Source organism: Sinocyclocheilus rhinocerous, unplaced genomic scaffold (genome assembly GCF_001515625.1).
Source record: "Sinocyclocheilus rhinocerous isolate Xijiao unplaced genomic scaffold, SAMN03320098_v1.1 scaffold4165, whole genome shotgun sequence".
NCBI lineage: Eukaryota > Metazoa > Chordata > Actinopteri > Cypriniformes > Cyprinidae > Sinocyclocheilus > Sinocyclocheilus rhinocerous.
This window is the reverse complement of record NW_015654053.1, coordinates 170,129-192,304: the sequence shown is the minus strand read 5'-3', so window position 1 is coordinate 192,304 and position 22,176 is coordinate 170,129. Positions and strand designations below refer to the sequence as shown.

Below are 22,176 nucleotides of genomic sequence, written 5' to 3'. Positions count from 1 at the left end.
GGCACCGTATTGCCATATGCATTGGCAGTAGCAAGTTCCTGTACTTGCTTGCAGCAGCAGCAATAATCTACAACTACAGCAATAACCAACAGCAGCAGCAATTCAGCAGCAGCGTAGCAGATCTGTTCCGCCAAGACCAAATACATTAACATTGTCATATCCATCACCATGCTAAAATGTTCAGAGAGTTGTCATGATTGAAATGCCTTTACTGTCACTTTTGATCTATTTAATGCATCAATGCTGGATAAAAGTATTATTTTTTTTATCATACTTTCCCCAAACGTTCGAATGATAATGTATCACGGTTTGCACGAAAATATGAAGCACAACTGTTTTCAACATTGATAATAATCAGAAATGTTTCTCGAGCAGCAAATCAGCATATTAGACTGATTTCTGAAGATCATGTGACACTGAAAATTGAAGTAACGATGCTGAAAATTCAGCTTTGATCACAGAAATAAATTACAGTTTAACAGATATTCACATAGAGAACAGCTATTTTAAATTATAATAATATTTCATAATTTGTACTGTATTTTTGATCAAATAAAAGTGAGCCTTGGTGAGCTGAAGAGACTTCTTTCAACAACATTTAAAATAAAATCATAATTATTCCATGCATAAGTATTTTGAGAATGGTGCATCTCATTTCAGGATATTATTTCTTAAAAATTAAAACTGAAATCACAGGCTTGTGTTTTCTAAAGCAACCTCAGAGCTCAAAACAGCTTTCTCAATGGAGAAGGAATGGGAGTTCAGCTCCTGTAGTCCTGCTGGCTTTATATTGTGATGTTTGGACAGATACAGCATATACACACACACAGTGTCTCTATACTCCCTCAGAATAAGCCCAGGTCTCTGTGAGCATGCAGTGACAAGCACTGGAGAATTCCTGGCGTCTGCACAGACGTTCGCTGATCGTCCTGATCTCCTCGGACTTGAGAAATCGAACCCAGACTCTGGCAAACACTCGTGTTTTGTTGGTTTTCCTTTTACTCCTCTTTCCCTTGTAGGGATTTCTGGGAATGATCACTGAAGTAAATTTAGGCAGGAGTCTCAGACCGAGTTAGATCAGATGACACGTTTGAAGACAACAAATTAGTGAATTTCACAAATCATTAACAACCTGTGTTGTGTAACAAAAACCATCTGGCAGGTAATATCACTTCTGCTTATTAATATTAACCTCTTGATTATGAAAACATGCCTCGATCATTTTAACTATAGTTTTTACTATATTTTAATTTGCATTTAAATGTACTATATTTTACTACTTGTAATTCAATTATAGCTATAATGACTGTTTGAAATAATGAGTAATTATTTAAAAAATAATTAAATACTTTTTAAATAATTATTATATACATAATATACTTATTAAATAATTATTTAAATAAATAATAAAAAAAAAAAATGTTAATACTAACATTTATAATACTAGTGTGCATGTATTTGTGTGTGTGAGTGTATAGATAGATAGATAGATAGATAGATAAAAAACAAATTATTACGCATTTACAGCTTACAAGAGAGGAACAATTTGGACAAGGAAAAAAAATGTTCTTTGTTTTGATTTTTTAAAATATAGTTTTTAATGTTTTACTACTTGCATTAAACATTTTAATTCAATCATAGTTATAATGACAGTTTAGTAAATAATACATATTTAAAATGTTTTTTTAAATATTTATTTATTATATAAATAATATAATAATTGTTATTAAATAATTATTTAAAAAATAATAAAAAATAAACAAATGTAAATGAACTTTTATTATGAGTATTTAGAAATTTCCTTTTCTTTTGAGTTCACAAAACTGACAGAACTTAAGTAATCTGTATTGTTTTGTTTAGTTTCTTTTCATTTAGACAAACTTAAATTTAATGTTTCTGTTTCCCAGCATGCTTTGCCATGGCACTCGAAAGGCTTCCGGAACACACTCATATTTAGAAATCACACTTTTTTTTTTTTTATCTGTATCGTCCAGCACTAATGAGCGGTTAGGAAGGAAACAGACTGTTCAGGCAGATACTCACGACCTCTGATTAACCAGCCTGCAAATCTGCCTTGACCAGATTATACTTTCTTTGATCCATGTTGAAGTGGAAACTGTCATATGAGTCCAGCCCCAAAGAGGCTTACAGTCCAACAACAATGAAAAATACTGACCCATTTCTAAGGCCTTTCCAACAATTACAGGTGAACTTAATGACATTCATGGATGATCTACTCCTTTGAAAACATTAGTTATTCATGCTGCTATTTTCTTTTGAAGAAGCTCTTTTCACTGCAACAGTTCATTACGATCAAGCTCCAAAAACGAAAATCAAAACAAAACAGTAGTCCATATGACTCATGCATGTCTTAAGTCATGTGATTCTTTGTGTGGGAAACTGAATTTTGATCATTTTCCCCTTCACTGCAGCTCTCTCCTTTTATCGTAAAGTAAATACCTTCGATTATGGGTCATTGTGTAGCATATGTGACATGCAACCGGACTTTTTTATATTTCACTTTTCTGCTCAAGCTAATCTCATAAACTTGGATAACAGGACCACATGTATGCCTAACAGCACAAGTCAAACATTCACTGAGCATTTCCTTCCCAGCTGCAGAAGGTCAACACTCAATCCAAACTCCAGCAGTTCCTCATCTGCTTGCATAATAACCCAGATGAAATCACACACTGATGTGCACACGGGCAAAGACATTAGCTGCATTCAGATCAATAAAATAATCATCTATTTTTATTATACAATCTTTTTCTACTGATAGATGGTAAATTACCTAATGGAGTCCCTAATAGTGAAAAAATATATTTCAATGCTTTTACATTCTCTTTGTGTGTATTGTGTTTCCTCAAGAAATTTTACATTCGCTCATAAAACACTTGCATTCTCTCGCCAAAGTATTGCATTCCCTCGAGAAACTTTGCGTCTGTTCTTGCAAAACATTTGCGTTTATCTCGCAAAAGTCTTGTGCTCCACTAAGAAACTTTGCGTTCACTCTCTGAAAAGTACTATGTTCCTCTAAGAAACGTTGTGTTTACTTTTTTCGCAAAAGTCTTGCGTTTCACTAAGAAAATTTGAGTTTGTTCTTGCAAAAGTAATCTGTTCCCCTTAGAAACTAACTTTGCATTTACTTGCAAAACATTAGCGTTGGTTTTGTTTTGTTTTTTGCAAAAGTTTCACTAAGAAAATTATTGTATTAAGTAGGGATGCACCGAAATGAAAATTCTTGGCCGAAGCCGAAACCGAACAAAATTAAACCAAAACCGAATACCGAACACGGTTTTTCAATTTTTTTCCCCCATGTATTTTGCCAATTTTTTTTCACCATTGCATAAATTAAAAAGCCAAAATGTGCTTTTTACTGTTTTGTCTTGCTTTTCAAAGAACAAAAATCAGTTACAAAACAACAATTTAAAAATATCTAACACTGAACATTTTTAACATTCTAGCAGACACTATACCAACAAAGCACAATTTAACTTCAAATGAATAAGTTAGTAAAATAAAGATTTATAAATGAGTCTCATTACGAATACGTCGTACGTATCGCATAAAGAGTGCACGCCTCTCACTCTTCGCTGGTTGCTATTTGATCGCATCATATCATTGTTCGGTATAATTTATTTGGTCTTTTCGCTTATTCGGCCGAATAATTTCGGTTGCCGAACATTCGGTGCATCCTTAGTATTAAGTATTGTGTTCCCCTAAGAAAAACTGTTTCGCTAAGAAACATTGTTTTCGCACTCACTCAAGTATTGGATTCCGCTAAAAAAACTTTGTGCTCGTTTTTGCAAAAGTATTGTGTTCCCATGAGAAACTAACTCTGCATTTGCTTGTAAAACATTTGCGTTCTCTTGCAAAAGGATTGCTTTTCCCTGAGAATCTTTGCGAAATATTTGCTTTCTTTCACAAAAAGTATTGTGTTCCCCTAAAATACTTTGTGTTCGCTCTTGCAAAAGTATTGTGTTCCAATAAGAAACTTTAATTCTGATTTCGCAAAAATATTGCGTTCTTCTAAGAAACTTTGCATTCCACTAAGGAACATTGTGTTCGCTCTCACAAAAGTATTTAGTTCCACAAAGAAACTTTGCGTTTGTTCCTGCAAAGGTATTGCGTTCCCATGACAAACTAACTTTGCATTCGTTTGCAAAACATTTCCATTCTCTTGTGAAGCATTTGTTTTCCCCCGAGAAACTTTGCGTTTGCTCACAAAACATTTGCATTTTTTCAGTATTGCATTCTGCTAAAACACTTTGTGTTCGTTCTCTCTAAAAAGTATTGCATTCCCCCCAAGAAACTTTGCTTTTGCTTGCTAAAAACATTTGCGTCTTTTCACTAAAGTATTGTGTTCCAATATGAAACTTTGCTTTCGGGTAAGAAACTTTGTGGTCGCTCTCAAAAAAGTATTGTGCTCTGTTAAGAAACTTTGTTCACTCTTGCAAAAGTAAGAAACTAACTTTGCATTTGCTTGCGAACCGGTTGCATTTCCACTAGAAAAATTTGCATTTGTTCCTGCAAAGGTATTGCCTTCCCTTGAGAAACTAACTGTGCATTTGCTTGTGAATGTCAGACTCTGTTCCGTGTTTTGTGTTTTGCTCCCCACGTGCTTTCCATGACCCGTTTTCCCTCATGTGCAATTATGTTTATTGATCCCAGGTGTTTCTCGTCAAGTCCTGTGTATTTATAGTGTTTCCTGTTTTGAGTTCGCTGTGCTGTCTCGATCGTCAGTCCTCATTCCTACGTGTGTTCCTACAGGCAACACCGTGACAGCGAAACATTTGCGTTCTTTCACAAAAGTATTGTGTTCCCCGAGAAACTTTGCATTTACTTGCAAAATATTTGCGTTGGTTCACAAAATTATTGCGTTCCCTTTAGAAACTTTCTGTTCTCTCGCAAAAGTATTGTGTTCCGCTAAGAAACTTTGCGTATGCTTGCGTAAGTTTTACCTCCCAACTCGTTATATTTCCTTCACAATAGTTCTGCGTGCAAACTGAAAAGTTTTGCTAATGAAAGGTTTCTCAAGGGAAAGCAAAAGTTTTGCCAGAGAGAAAGCAAATACATTGAAATATAATTTTTCCTCCCATCGCTTTTTGTTCACCATTCTGAACATTTGTCAAACATTTAGTGAAGTGATGCATGACATCATATACTCGGAATTTGTGCTCTGCATTTAACCCATCCAAGTGCACACACATACACACACACACACACACACACACTCTGACTCTCTAACCATTAGGCCACGACTGCCCAACCAGTCATGTTTAATTTCAATTTCAATTTGTTTAATTTCAAATGCGAGGCAAAAAGCTTTACAGCTATAGCAGCTTCCACTGTTTTGGAAAGACTTTATATTAGATGTTGGATCATGGATGCAGGGATTCACTCCCGTTCACTCCCAAGAACATCAGTGAGGTCAGGCATTGATGATGGTGTCTAGCTCGCATATGTTCAAGTTAAGATCAAAGGTGTTCAGATCTCACTTTGTGCAACCGATAAATTTGACTTTAAATCTGCAAATACCTTGATGCCAGGCCTGGTTAGAACACAATATGAAAGCCGTTTATACCAAATACAACAGATATTTAAAGGTGTTGCGCCATAATGGTCAATTCTGCACAGAGAAAGTTTATCTGACTCATGCCATATGAATGAAAAATGTCATCAGAACATTAAACTATGGCATTCTTTCTTAAGTACTACACTACACACCCCACTAAGACCTGCACTTCATCATTCTCCGACATAAAATCTCTGCTCTTCCAGACAGCAGACGAGCTCTCCCACTGAAATCCAGAGAAATATCAGCATACAAGATAACGCTTGTGCACAGATGTGGAATTAAATAAGCCTGGCTTCACATAAGCTGCATTCCAAATCATATGGTGCCTATAGTGTGCACTAAAGAGTGTATCTAAATCGGTTCATTTGGAACACAGAAAGTAAAAAAAAACAGCATTTATTTTTATTTCAAATAAATTCTGTTCTTTTGAACTTTCAAATAAAAAAAATTATCTTGGAAAAAATTTCAACATATTGCACACACAAAAATATTCGTCAGCACAACTGTTTTCAGATGACAATCGCAGCTTCTGTCGAATCACGATCTCGATTCCATTTCGATTTATCGTGCAGCCCTAGATCACAGCAATAAATTACATTTTAAAACATATTAACATAAAAATCACTTATTTTAAATTGTATAAATTTTTCACAAGTTTTACTGTAAATTAATGCAGCCTTGGTGAGCAGAAGACTTCTTTCAAAAACATTTCAAACTTTTTAATAGTAGTGCATACAGTGTGTAGTGCAGCATTTCTAGATTTTTATAATAAAATATAAATATTAGATAAGGCAAAGAACCCCACATGAAATGTACTGCAGTCATTACCATCCAAGGCATCAACAGCACAATATACAATAGCACAAGTAATGAAAACAATGAGCAGAAGGCTTATCTAGTAAATTATGAAAATTTTAAATTTAAAAGATATTAAGAGAAAAACGTGTTGCTTCATCCTTTGGTGCTGTAGTGCCACTCAGCCACTACACTTAGCAGAAATAAAAGCCTCGCTCATCAGCATAAAAGCAACAGGTGAGCAACAGTTTCTTCTGAACAGCTGTCTAACAAGAGATACTTGAGGATCATCAAATAAGCATCACATGTGTGTCTGATGGTAATTTCAGGCCCAGCTGCTCGCTGCACATCTATTCTCCACGACGATTTCACCAATGTGATCTCATTAGTATTCGTAAGTATTCAACCATAACATGTACTTCTAACACACATACATTTTCTAATATGTACAATATCAGCGTACTGTATGAACAGCTTCGAAATGCTATTATATGTCAAAATGTACATAGAAATGTTTGCAAATCCTTTGATGTTCAGAATAATGCAAGGAAAACAATCTATTAATTTAATATTTGAATACATTTGAATAATTAAATTTTTAACAGCAGTACATTTATTTAACATACCATTGTTTTCATTCAGTTCTGAGTGATTTCTAAATACTGTCAATATGCTATAATTGTACAGTTTTATCAATTCAATCAAAACATACAAAAAATTTGCAAAATGTATTACCAATACAAAGGGCCGCACAAATAATTGATATAAAAACAAAATCATGATACGGCTTAGTGCGATTATCTGATTTCAAAGGGTGGAATAACGAAAAAGTTCAATGGTTTAATGTTTGAAAATGAAATTAAGCCATTAATATTCTTAATTATTGCAATTTTGCAATTTTAAATATTATTTAAATGTGTGATTTTAAATATTATTGCAATTTTACAGCTGTAATAAATTAATTATTATTCAATTATTATTATTTTTATTTTGTAGCGAAATATTACAATAGTAATATTTTTAATTTCGTTTTTATTTAGTAATTTTTATATTTTTATTTAGAAGTAATAATAAACATAATAAGAATTATAATTAGTATTATTATTATTGATATATAATCACAAACTTTTGGCCAATTGTGCCTTTTTTATTTATTTATTTATTTTATTTTGTATTTTTTGCATATTAAATCACTTTTTTTTTCGGAAAAATTGCAATGCAATGAAAATAGATTTTTCCCCAAATCATGCAGTCCTACAAATATATGCTGATATAAAAAAAAAATACCAACTGAAATGCAGACAGAGAACAAACAGTTTTCCTGAGACTTGAGAAAACTCTGTTTTCCTGTGTTTTTTCTAACTCTGGATCAGTTTAGCCACTTTCGTTTTGATAGGAAATAAGAGCTTGAGGATTCGGGGGCTTCTTTGAATAAATTCTTAAGGAAAACAAACAGTGCTGCTTCCTTACTTAAAGGCAGAGTAAGTGATTTCTGGTAGCCAATGATGATATTTGAAATCAACAAACACGCCCCTACCCCAAAAGGGTCTTGCCCCTATTTTGATAGCTCCGCCCCACATATACGTACGCAACCCAGGCAACGATTAGTTCTGTGAAACAAAGCAAAACCAATGTTACACCGTGTCTACGGACGTGAGCGGCGCGGTGCAACAAATCCCCGACAGAAAACTGCTGCTGGGTTCTATTTATGACGTGCTGACACACATTTCAAATGGTTTTCAACGGTCATTTGATCGCGTCCAGTGTAGGCAGACTTTAGCTGTTGTAGACACAGTGTTACTCACCTATTGAGAAGAAACAAAGCAACCTCAGCGTCCGATCGCAGGCCTCCGCTCCTTGAGTTCTCTCCAGCGCTGGAAAGCTGATCCGATATTTACACGGGTCCAACTTCTTGCCTTATCGTTCCACAAACGTTTTCCTCTTTTGTTTTTTATCCGCCATCTCTATCTCTCTGTCGCTGGGCTCGGCTAATGTCCGTCCCATGCACTGAACGCTCTCTCCTCCACATCATGAGTAGACACGCCCCTTATTGCTGATTGGCTACAAGTTTGTTTTGCGATTCGACCCGAATCAGTTTTCTAAAGTGTTTTTGAAAAATCACTTACTCTGCCTTTAATGCCGTCTTCACGCTAGCTACGCTTGAGCCAATGCTTCATGGGAGTCAGCTTTCCATAGGATAGGAAAAACACGAGTGAGATATCTTTAAAATCTCAGTGACTTCTCAACAGCAATGAAATGGAGAGCAAATTGAGACTTTTTTCGCCTTGTTAATCTCATGCATTTTACTAGAGTTTCAGAAGAAATCTCAGAAATATCTCAAACTACTCAGATTTCCCAAGAAACCAAAGTCTGCAACCAAAAGTTCTCAAACATTTCTCATTACATCCCCCCCAAGATCAAGAAATCTGAGCTGCTATCCACATTCATTTTCAGAATCAAAATCAGAAAGAGCTTTATACTGCCAGGTGTGTTTACACATACGAGGAATTTGTTTTGGTGACAGAAGCTTCCACAGCACAGACAGAATGACAGTGACAAGACAAGACAGATAATAAACAGAATAAAAATAGGATAAGTAAATAGGAAAAAACAATATACAAAAAAAAAACAAATTCCCCAATATACAAAGTAGACACTAGGTGGTATTTGTGTGTACAGGTGTGTTATGTACAAATGCAAAGAACTGTAAAAAGAAATGTGTGCTAAATAAATCAATGTATAAATAGTGTTGTGTATTACACGTTTATCACCAAGTTAACAGTTCACGAGATGGATTTCCTGAGGGAAGAAGCTGTACTTATGCCTGGCTATTCTGGTGCTCATTGCTCTGTAGCGCCGACCAGACAGCAACAGTTCAAAGAGGAAGTGCCGTCCTGGATGAGCTGTGCAATTAATCAAAATACAGTTTCGATTTTGGCCTCCAACGATTATGAAAATACAATAATCGAGATAAAACGATTATTGCGCCCCATTCCGCCCCATTCTAGCGTTGCGCTTTCACTCCTCCATAAAAGCCCAATTTCACGTGCAAATCAGTACAATCTTGTAACATGATTTTCGCCATATGGGACATGCTTGATTTATCAAAGTTTAATAGATTTATTCATGTTTTTGAAAGCGCGAAAGAGAACTTGCGCTGTTCCTCAGGAGGCTTTCTGTGCGTGCGCTCAGAGACGGAACAGAACACGGACATGTACATGCAAAGTCAACTTTTAGCTTAATGTTTGCGCCTAAACGGTCAAATACATGCACAAATGTGTCAAAATGAGGCGCTTGGTGATTATTCACATAAACTCTCGTCGGTTATGTAATAAGTCAATGTAAACAGTTGAGAATGAAAATATGTGCGTAACAGTAAATTGGAACCGTGTAGCTCTTAAAGTGACAGCAGCCTTATATTCCTGCTGCTGACCGTGTGCTTAATATTAATCAAACAACAAAAGACAGAGAGAAAATCACTCACTGCTCTTGACTGAAGGATTTTTGTAGCTTTAATAAGAAACAAAGGAAGTTTAATTCTTTCAGTGAAGACTATGCTGTTTTATTTTACATTCAATTATTCAATTCCTGTAGTAGGCTGTTAGCTGAATACTTTAGACTTGCATAAAAAACTTAAAGCACAGTTTGTTTCATTTGTATCTATTGTATTTGTCCTTTGCTTTTTTTTATTACTGACCGTTTAATTATTTTTAATAATTTTTGAGGACCTTTTTTTTTTTTTACTAATATTATTTACCCCAGTATTCTGCTGTGGTATTAAGAATTGTGAAATTTCTCTAAATCTCTAAAATGTAGATGTCACAGCAACCATATTTACAGAAAATATATATTTGATATATATCGCTATCACTCGTATAAAGTTTTGGTCATGTGGCCCACTCATAATCGTGTTAAATAATCGTGATTAAAATATTGACCAAAATAATCATGATTATGATTTTTGCCATAATCGAGCAGCCCTAGGATGAGGCTGATGACTGTAGTGTCGTCTGCAAACTTCAGGAGTTTGACAGAGGGGTCAGTAGAGGTGCAGTCGTTGGTGTAGAGGGAGAAGAGCAGTGGGGAGAGCACACATCCCAGGGGGCCCCAGTGCTGATCGTACGGGTGCTGGATGAGAATTTCCCCACCCTCACTAGCTGCTGCCTGTCTGTCAGGAAGCTGGTGATCCACTGACAGATAGAGCTAGGAACAGAGAGCCAGGTTAGTTTGGTCTGGAGGAGTATTGGGATGATGGTGTTGAAGGCCGAGCTGAAGTCCACAAACGGGATCCTCACATAAGGATCCTCTATACTCGCATTGCATGTCAATTATCGACTCATTTGTGTCTGTTTTATATTAAACTGACAAAAAAAATATTTCTTGACTTCTGTGCCACCGATGGCTAGGAAAAGTCAAATGAACTCTCTCACAGTGAGAAATAACAGCTTCACAGCATTGTTACACGGTTTCATGTGAGAATGTCACTTTTACAGACTTATCGCTTCCAGCTATTGAGTCACTGAAGGGAAGAAAGTGAGTCCTCTGGGTGTGTCACCTCATGTCTTTCCCTACAGAATGACAAAGTAAAACAAGTGGACACATGCTTTGTGACACACTACTGTTTGTATAGTGGCTTTGGAAAGAAAGGTACACAGTAACAAGTGCTATTCAAAAAAAAAAAAAGTTTCACGTCATTTTTTATTCAGATTATATAACTTTGAGAAATTAAGAATTTCTTCAAAATTCCAAATCGATTCCTAAATTTACCAGCCACAAATTTAGGATCAGTATTTTATTTTATTTTTTTATGTTTTTGAAAAAAGTCTCTTCTGCTCACCAAGGATGTGTTAATTTGATCAAAAATACTGCAAAAATTGTGAAATATTTTTACAATTTCAAATAGCTGTTTTCTATGTGAAAATGTGTCAAAATGTAATTTATTTCTGTGATCAAAGCTGAATTTTCAGCATCATTACTCCAGTCTTCAGTGTCACATGATCCTTCAGAAATCATTCTAATATGCTGATTTGCTGCTCTGATTATTATAAATGTTGAAAACGGTTGATATTATGAAAATATTTTTGTGGAAACAATGATACATTTTATATTCCAGGATTCTTTGATGAACAGAAAGTTCAAAAGAACAGCATTTATTTGAAATGTTACATTAGAAATATCTTTACTGTCACTTTTAATGTATAAAATTATTAATTTCTCTAAAAAATGGTTTACAAAATGTAAAAACCTTAAAACGTTCTACTCTGTTCTTGCACATTTTATGGTTGTGTTGGACTAATAAAATGTCAATCAAATTCTAAATTGAAATTCCTATGGGACCTATGGGTCAATTCACTTCAAATTCAAACTCATGAACTGAAATAGAGCCATATCTCCAATTCGTCTGACTCTTTAACCAAACAATACTAATACAAGATACAAAACCACAAAGAATTCAATTCTTCAGAAATGTCCTGAACAATCCTGTGTAATAGCTCTAATGATGTAAGAGCATGAAATATCACTTTATCTTGTTCCCAGTGTCAAACCCCCGACAAAGTGGCACAAAGAAACAGGAAGTACCACATTCTGGGTTTCAACATCACTACATTAATCACTGAGTCAGTCAGTCAGGACGCACCCTCGTAGAAGAACACATGAAAGCCATACAGTAGCTGCCCGACAATGGAAACATGCCTTCCTCTCGCTTATTTCAACTCTTTCCAGCCGGACTCGAAAGGAAACTGGTGTTGGAAAAATTCAAGATTCAAACAAACTTCTTTTGTTGGCCGTACAGCATTGTTGAAGCTGTTAACAATGGATTCAATTGATACATGAAGCTGGAAAAAAACTCAGATAGTGCCATAGAAGCACAACTCTCTGCAAACAAACAAACAAAAAAGTGAGTGATGCTTGTCCATGCAAAAGGCGTTGGACAGATGCAATCATCTGCAACCGCGAGCAGAAGTGAAACACAGAACATAAAATTGTGACTCATGCACGCATTAGGAACAGCTGTCACCATTCATAGGTCTATAGACTAAAGCATCTGATTCATCATTGCAAACATGTGTAAAAACAGACACGTCGCTTATAATGAAAAAAAAGCTTTGATGCAACTAACAGAACTAAATGGAATGCTGCAATCATCTATTTGCACGATTAAGTCAATTGTGCAATCATAACCTAGATTTTTTAAATTATGATTATTATTATGTGTGCAGCCATGATCTGGAGCATGATTAGGAAATGTGTTGGATTTCTTATGAGAAAAAGTAATTTTTCAAATCATACCTGTTTTTCCCAAACCAATTCATCTTTAGAGGACAGAAATAAGTCACTTTCATGCATTAAAGAGCCTCTGAAAAGAATTTGTGAAACATCTAGTATAATAAAATGAAGTACAATTTAAATGTATTTATTAATTTAATCAGAAAACTTATACTTTTGAATGTCCGACACTCAAGAAAAAATACTTTTTGCCCCCAGATTGGTGTATTTATGAATACCAGCAGAATCAAACTGGACTCAATCAGACAAACCTTGACCCCTTGGTTAAAGCATTTTAAAGGAATATGTCACTCCAAAATAGGAATTTGCTGATAATGTCTTTACCCTCAGGCCATCCGAGATGTAGATGAGTTTGTTTTTCATCACATTTGGAGAAATATAGCATTACATCACTTGCTCACCAATGGATGCTCTGTTGTCTTCCGCATCAAAATCCACCCATATATTTGTTTAGAGCTGTTTTGGACTGTTTAAACGGTGCTTGATCTGTGCAGATTTCTCTCCTGATTCATACCAGACCACTTTTCACTGGAGAAAGCAATTATGGATATGGACTTTAGTGTTTTAGCCAGAAGCAATGTTTTGACGTTAAAAATGTCTTAATGCTGGATTTGTTTCAGCTTTTGCCTTCTTAAGAGGTTAACTGATGGACTGGAGTGCTGTGGATTACTTGTGGATTATTGTGATGTTTTTATCAGCTGTTTGGACTCTCATTCTGACGGCACCCATTCACTGCAGAGCATCCATTGCTGAGACACTGATGCAATGCTACATTTCTCCAAATCTGATGAAGAAACAAACTCATCCACATCTTGAATGGCCTGAGGGTGAGCACATTTTCATTTTTGGGTTATTACTCTTCCTTTAACACTGGGTGTAAACAGGGCCACAATTCTTCAGTACGCCTCTGAAAATAAACATGTGCTGCATATGTGTGTGTGTGTGTGTGTACTGCAACACACAGAGATGATTGGCAGGCAAAATGTAAAAAGGTTAAAGGTTATGCTGATACTGATGTTGCAATAGCTTTAATGTAGCTAGAAAAGAAAGTTTAAAGAGGTCCAACCTCAGAGGACGAGCTTTTTTCACTCATCATTCTGGAAAATCAGATACATGACTTATCGCATGTTGCAACTGTACTTGTCTGGAGGAGATGCAATAATCTAAACCATCTTAGCGAAAACACTGAACCACTCACGGTCTCTTACGCTGGATCTGCTCCAACTGAAAACAGCTTAAGGTGAGTCAGACTTCATGAACATGCCCCACTTCCAACGGCATGTGAATGAACCCCATATTCTGCAATGTCTCTCAATGTAAAAGATCTTGCAATCTACACTCAATAGTGTTGAATCACGGCAACCTGTCAAAACAAAAGCACTCTGACTTCCATAGAATGATGCAGTTGTAAGGGAAACAATGAGGAAAAAATTGCAAAATAAGATCAGGAACTTGTTCACTTCAAATTTTGCCTAATTTTAGACGTTCCCATGAGACGCTCCATTGGCACTCAAAAGTACATGTTCGTTTTATCGGTGGTAAAGACCCCAAAGTGCTGTTGTACTCAGTTGACAGTCTCCAGTGGGAAGAACTATTTGCATGGGTAGAGCTGCCAAAGATCAGGTCATGCTGCTCTGCTGTGAGAAATAAAAGCTGAGGCAGACTTCATGTAAACCAGATGTCACTTCACTGAAGAACTACACTCCGCTCTTACACGGTTTCTTCAAGCACAGTACAAAGACTCACTGCAGACGAACAATGTGTACAGTACTATAAAATAACAATGTGGGCCTACTGACAAAAAGCACATACAGTTTAATTGTTTTCAAAGAACATGACTGTTCTGTTATTCAACAAAGAGCATATGTCGTTTTCATTGTTTTTTTTCTTGTAAATCCACAGAAACAGATAATGGCGAAAATGTTTTTCCCAAAGCAATTTCTCAATAAAACATATAACATCTAATATTTTAAGCCAATCTAAATATAAGCACTGCACAAGAGCACAGATACATGCAATTTGACCAAAAATGGGAATTTATATAAAACAAGTTAAAAGCCATCCCATAAAAGTTCAATGTGGCTGTATTTTATTGAGATATATCAGAGCACTTTGCCTCTAGATCTAAACATTGTTAAGCTTGTTACTGCAACAGATTCTCTGAACCCATCTGCAACAGGCAAAGAAGCCAAAGGGAAGCAAAGATACACAAGTAATACTGTTGTGTTTGGGAAGACTACTACTTAAAAAAGCAAATGAGCCATTGTGGCTGCTCAAGATAAATCAAAGCACACATTTACTGCCTATAGATTTCAGACTTTATCGCACTGATTTGGTTTTCAAAGCCGATATTTAGGACTCTTTGCCATTTTGCAATGTGGTTTCAAACCACCTACCAATGTGGTCTGTAAAAAAGGATTTCAGGTGTCAAAAAACAAAGTCTGCCTTTTGCTGCCTGTCCGTTTCATTGTCCAAATAATAGAAAGAGCAGTGCTCTAAAAGACACAGCTGAACTGCTTTATAGGAGGAGCTTTATAAACTCCAGATTCCTGAGAGGTTAGGTAACTGTTACAAAGAGAGCTCCCCTTTGGGCTGGCCAACACAAACATCTACAAATTTGGTGTTTTGGTTTCTCAATATTGTGGCCACAGTTTGATTTTAAAAAAAAGAAGAAAAAAGCATGCATTAATTTTTAAAGAGGTGTTTGTTGATTTGTCTCTGATCGTAGATGCCTTAATAATGCAATTTCATTAGTTCACATTCCTGATCTTTGCAAAGCTACTTCAAAAAAGCAAGCACTTTCACAACACCTTGGTATTTCCCGGCACTTTTGACACGTGTGAGATTAATGCCACATTAATTTATCCTGAACATTTAACACAACAGGTTGCACTTCAGAAAGTCCCATTTACTGAATTGCACATTCATTTGTCATTGTAAGCATACAAACACAATTTTTCAATCAGTTGACAATGACAGCAACAATGCACATCCATTTGGGCCTCCTATTATCCTCATCCCGTTGTGCACTTTACTGCATTTCATTATTGTCGTTTTTCCAGTGGTATTTAGTGTAGAGTACATTGGTTTGAGGATAATGCATTTATTAAAGTCAGGATCAGCAGCTAAACCACCGTATGAGTTCAATATCTTCAGTTGTCTTTAGGGTTAGTATTTTATATTTGTATTGGATTCTGCAGTGGAGGAAAGCGGACATTCCACAAAGACTTCCCTGCTGTCTGCTGCTGAAACCCTGCGGCTGGCAAGAGCTCAAGCCAAGTCATCTGTCTTCAACCTACCAGCGCTGTCTGCTGCCTTCAATGAGCTGAACCATTAGATCCTCCTGTCCACTCTCTCTGCATGTCTGATCTTCAATCAACTAAACAGAGTCCATGTCGCAGGCTTCTTGGTCTCACTCCGCTGGTTATCTTCAGCCGGCTGCATTAAATTCAAGGTTTGTGCATCAGCCTGTCACTGGAATGGCGCCAGCCTACCTCAACACACTCCTACAGGTCTATGTTTTTTTCCCATTCTCTATCATCACGAAGCAAGTGTCACTTGGTGGTTCCATCACAACAATGTACAAAGTCGCTTTCCAGAACCTTCACTGTCTCTGTTGCTCTGAGGAGGATCAAACATCCAACCTCCGTTTGATCTGTTCACAACCTTCAAGAAACAGCATCATCCACTAATCACTATAAATGCATTTCCATTAAAAATAGTTTTTGTTCTTGCTTGTGCATTTTTTTTTAGCTCTAGTTTCTATGCAAGCATACTCTTGAAACTTGGCATTGCTGCAGGTATCGTTCAAGCTCCTGTAAGATAAATTGATTGTGAAGTTCCTCATACAAAACATTTGATAAATGACTAAATATCAATTTAGTCATTCCAACCATATTATATGAGAAGTTATGGTATGGTGATTTAAAAAGAAAGAGCCAATCTCAATGCTGAAACATTAGGCATGATATACACTAGTCAACATTTGAAATGGATCAAAACCTTTCATCAAAGTTGTCCTAAAACCAAAATGCGATCTTGTTTTAGTACAACTTTGATTAACTTTTTTGATCCACTTCAAAGGTTGACTACTATATATCTACTGCCAAGATCAAATGCTAATTGTTAACTTTAAAGATAGCTGCTCGGTTAAAACTGACCATATGCACTCTAAAATGACTGTGCAGTTTGCATGAGAGCTCATATTAATTACAAGACTATATTAAATATTCGCATATCTGGAAAAAAAAAAAAATGTCACAACACATGATAATTTAAAATGCATACAGTTGATTAAAAGTCGAGAAAATCTTAAAAGACATAGTGAGAGCATCACAAATTAATTAAATAAATAAATAAATAAACACTGTTCCTAGTAAAATATATTTAATATATCATGATGTTTATGTGCATTTGTCAACAATGCATGAAAAACTCATATTCGAGAAATAAAATGACTGTGCAGTTTGCATGAGAGCTCATATTAATTACAAGACTATATTAAATATTCGCATATCTGGAAAAAAAAATAATATGTCACAACACAAGATAAATTCAAATGCATACAGTTGATTAAAATTCGAGAAAATCTTAAAAGACATAGTGAGAGCATCAAAAATTAAATAAAAATAAAAATAAATAAACACTGTTCCTAGTAACATATATTTAATATATCATGATGTTTATGCGCATTTGTCAACGATGCATGAAAAACTCATATTCGAGAAAAGACAGAACAATCTGGATGGCCTGACCAGACAAGCCTCATGATTTATCAATTGCTTTGACATTTGCAAACTTCTATTCAAAATCTGTTTAGTCATAAGAGACTGACGCCAGAACAACAACAACAGCTTTAGTTTGAAATCTTCATATAGACTGTATTTTTATAAACTTACCTCAGATTTACAGAGATTGTGCGAAAGAGGAGCATCCGAATGAGGAGACTTTCTTTGAAGCCACTTCCTCGGTGAGAAGATGTTGCTTGAACCAGAGATGTTGAGCGATAAATCCCTGGACGCGTTGCGTTTGCCGCTCCTGTAGTCGAAATGAAGACTGGAGATCGACGAAGCGTCTGAAGATGCCGACAAACTCGAGGAAGAAAGACGCGGCTTGAGTCTGGGGTCCGCGGCGAGGCTTTCTGAAGTGCTTTGGCTGTTAGTAAATCCAGCTGTGGAGCTCGAGCTCCAGCACAAGGAGCGATGCCCGTCGGCGTCTCCGGGCGTCCCGCAGTTTCTGACCAGCGCCGAATCCAAACTGCGAGTCTGGTGCAGTTTCCTCTTTGCGAGGGTTTTAGAGCCCGATGAGGAACACGAGAAGACGCTGTTCAGTAACCCTTGTGCGGACATCCCTGCGAGATGATACAGACTGACGCCCCAAACACAAACCCCATGTGAACTGAACGACTGCTGATGGTCGTCTTTCATCCACAGTTTAATGAAAAATGTGAAAACTGATCAAACAAATTAAATTCTCTCATCCATCTCTGCTGTATTTGTATTTGCAGATAAACGGGGATGTTTCCACTATTCGAGCCAAAAAGTGCGTCTCCGCCGACGCGCCCGCCCTCTTTAACCAGTCTTCCTCCGCCCTGCCTCCGAAGAGTGTGTCTGAGAAACTGAGGTTGATTGACGTTTTAATTATATGTTTTATTTACGTAATAACTTTTAGGGGAATCTAAAAAGAATGATAGAATTTCTATCGGGGCGCAATCTGTCCAAGTTCGTTTCGCGCAACTCAAATTGTGTTTTGGCGCATGGACTGGCGCTACGGCGGTAAAGTTAGTTTGACGTTTGACATTCATTAGACATTCGGGTTTTTTGCCAATTAAACTCTTTGCAGCTTTTATGTTTTGAGCCCAAACTAACTCAGATAGACATAAATATATGCCCTTTATGTTGCACAAGAATTAATTTCTAGGAATTAAAAAAAAAAAATAACCTTTTAATTAATTAAACAATTTAACTACGTGACATTATAATATAAAACCAAAACTAAAATGTTCGGGAAAACATACCTGTTATCGCACAAAGCTCCGTTTTTGGAATTACAATTTTATGTTTTTTATAATAATTTTACAACTTTTAATGTATGCAATAATATAAATCCATTAAACGACAACACCATTTGATCTAAAGGTATCAAACAAACTGTAAAATATTCAGAATATTATTCCCTATAATGCACAAGTCTTGGTTTTCCAGATTATGCCTTTACTGTTTTTATATACAGTACTGAATCCATATTTGTCATGTTTATTATTCTGTACCCACTTAAATTAATTAAACTCTGACACAGTTTGAGATAAAGCTATCAAACCAACTGTAAAATATTCAGAATATTATTCCCTATAATGCACAAATCTTGGTTTTTCAGATTATGCCTTTACTGTTTTTATATATAGTACTGAAACCATATTTTTTTCATATGTTTTATATACTGTACCCACTTAAATTAATTAAACTCTGACACAGTTTGAGATAAAGGTATCAAAACAACAGTTAGTTTGGGCTCAAAACATAAAAGCTGCAAAGAGTTTAATTGGCAAAAAACCCGAATGTCTAATGAATGTCAAACTAACTTTACCGCCGTACTGGCGCTCAGTTCGCCAAACGTCAACTATCCTATAAAACAAATATGTTTGTAAAATATAGTGCAAGTTTGTAAAATATTTTGCTAAATATTTGTGGTATACATTATATATTAAATTGATACATAAACGTATTTGAGGTTTGTTTTATTTGTTAATAATTATCTTAACCTAAATTAAATGCTGGAGCGGCCTACTGTTGCAAATGCCATTTCTGGATAGGCGTATCGATCCTGAAGTGATATAAAATACTGATACTTGTCGAAAGTATCGATGCTCAAAAAAAAAAAAAAAGGATACTAAGGTGTGTTTTTTTTTAACCAGTGTTTTTGTTTATTTAACAACATTTTAATGCGTGCAATATGCATTGAATTGGACGAATAATAATTGGGATGGATATAACTATTTTCCTGCTCATCTGAACACATGCAAATGTTGCAAGACAGAACTAATCAACCAGAGAGAGCGTTCACTCACTTCTGGCAGTGCATTCAAACAGGGCTGCGTTTCCCAAAAGTGTCATAAGAAACCATTGATGCTTTTGGGAAACGCAGCCCAGAACAATGCATATCAGAGGACAGAAAAAAAACATACATGTTTGAGTTATTTCACAATAAACAAACTGAAATTGTAGCCTATAGTTTGTGCAATTACATTGATTTAAATTGAATGTTAAAAGTTCATATTGATCATGTTCTATTCTGTAATGTTAATATAAACCATACACCGTCAGAATAAAAAGGTTGCATTTTATGCGTGCAACAGCCTTTCACTGGCAGTCCCTGATGAAAATGAACCATGGTTTTACTAAAGTGACTGTAGTTCAATAGTATTTGTAGATTTCCATGGTTACCACTACAGTAAACATATTTAAACCACGTGTAAACCAAAGTATAAATTGCAATTAAGTCGTAATTAATATTAAAATGTGTTTCAAATAATATACATTAATAAATGTAATCATTTAAAAGTTCAGTTTAGAAATATTGTATCGATATCGACAATACTGGCTTTTAAAAGTATCGGTATCGTATCGAAAACAAAATAAGTGGCATCGTCCAGATTATTAATATACAGTACTGTGCAAAAGTCTTAGGCCATTAGTATTTTCACCAAAAAAAAAGGTTTTAAGTCAGTTATTTCTATCTTTTGCTGTAGTGTGTCAGTAGGAAATATCAGTTTACATTTCCAAGCATTCCTTTTGCCATTAATTGTAATAATCCAGTGAGATTTTTATATGCACAAGGAGTCTGACAGCAGCCAGTGCTGCACACAGAGATCTGATCTCATCATCATCCAGTCCGTCTGAGATTACTTGCAGAAACAGAAGAAACTCAAACAGACTCAATCCAGAAGAACCTTCCTGCAAAGCTACCGTACTGTGAAAAGTTTTAGGCACTTGTGTAAAAATGCTGTAAAGTGAGGATGCTTTCAAAAACAATGTCATAAATAGATTTTATTTAAATTAACTAATCAAATCAATATTTGGTATTACCATACTTTGCGTTTAAAGCAGCTTTTGTACTCGGTACACTTGCACATAGTTTTCAGGTAGCTTTGCAGGTAGGTTTCTTGAAGCATCTTGGAGACGTTGCACAGTTCAGAAATAATGTTTTATATTTTGTTGTTTTAAATTTTTTACTTTGAAGAACCAAATTCAAACTTGATTGAGAAAATACAAGTTGCGTTATATCTAGTTATGTAGAAGAAGATATTTTGAAAAATGTTGGGATCCGAACAGTTGATGAGCACCATTGGCTTCCATAGTAGGAAAAAAAATTACTATGGAAGTCAATGGTGCTCATCAACTGTTCGGATCCCAACATTTTTCAAAATATCTTCTTTTGTGTTCAACAGAAGAAAGAAACTCATACAGGTTTGGAACAAGTGGGGGGTGAGTAAATGATGACAGAATTTTAATTCTGAAAATGAACTACTCCTTTAACGCCTCAGTGGCATGTTTTTTTGACTGTTGAATTGCTTTAGTAACTCTTCTTCCTGTCATTCCAATTGAACTCTTAACTCATGAATGGAAAGGAAGCCAATTCTTCTGAATTGTTTCCAGCCTGCAACTCACTGACAGAGTAATGTTGACTGCTTTGCTTGTTCACCACAACAGCACAATGGTCTCCACAGAGAATTGAGTTGGATATTATGAAGAAAATATAATCTTTGGTCACAGTTCTTCACTTCACTTAATTTATACTCACAGCAAGACAGCAATCAGTTCCCAAGGGTTGTGCACTTAGTTATTGATATTTTGATATATTTCACAAAGAAAAACCACTTTTCCCTTCAGAATAGAACAATCCATTTTAATTTGACTATCATAACATTGCATGACTTCATAAAAGTTCAGATCCGTCTTCACAATGGGGAAATGGGATGGATGTGACTGCTGGGGAAGACAAAGAAGAAGAAAACAGAGGTTTAAAACTCCATAGCATAATAAAAGCCAACAAACCCCCCCCCAAAGAGACAAGATTTTGCGTTAGATCTGCAACATATTATTCCAGAGTTTACATGATACCCCCAGAGCTTCCCGACATGGGGTTGTTATCTCATTTTAGCACAGGAAAAAGGATCTCCAAAGACCTCTTTTAAGGTCTGTGAATGTAAACAAATAAGGGTGTAACCGAGAGCATTTCAGAAGGTCTCCATACAGTAAAGATGGATGGATGTGTAAGAAACATCTACAGTTCATAATCAAAATTTTTACAGACAATAGTGATACCAATGGATATCAATGAAGTAACAATTGGAACTCAGCTATTGCTTGCTCACTGTAGAAGCAGCATGCATTGAACAGTCGGTAATATTCAGCCATGTGCTTTTAGACACTATTTAAATTGTCGCTTCAAACCTGTGTGCATTTTGTTGTTCTGTGAGACACCAAAGAAGATATTTTAAAGGACATTGGGGT

The 22,176-nt window shown here is 35.7% G+C and overlaps 1 protein-coding gene across 2 annotated transcripts in view; it reads right to left on the bottom strand.

The window, feature by feature from the left end:
- The window catches only part of LOC107716603 (rho GTPase-activating protein 6-like), a 56,664-nt gene extending 38,391 nt beyond the window's left edge, over positions 1-18,273 (bottom strand). Inside the window, exon 1 of one of the 2 annotated variants that reach the window (XM_016523101.1) lies at positions 17,563-18,273. In XM_016523101.1, the coding sequence (XP_016378587.1) occupies positions 17,563-18,090 (528 nt within the window). In that variant the 5' untranslated portion in view covers positions 18,091-18,273. The remainder of the gene's footprint in view (positions 1-17,562) is intronic. The other variant, XM_016523100.1, reaches the window with a different exon arrangement.
- Positions 18,274-22,176: the final 3,903 nt, after the last annotated feature.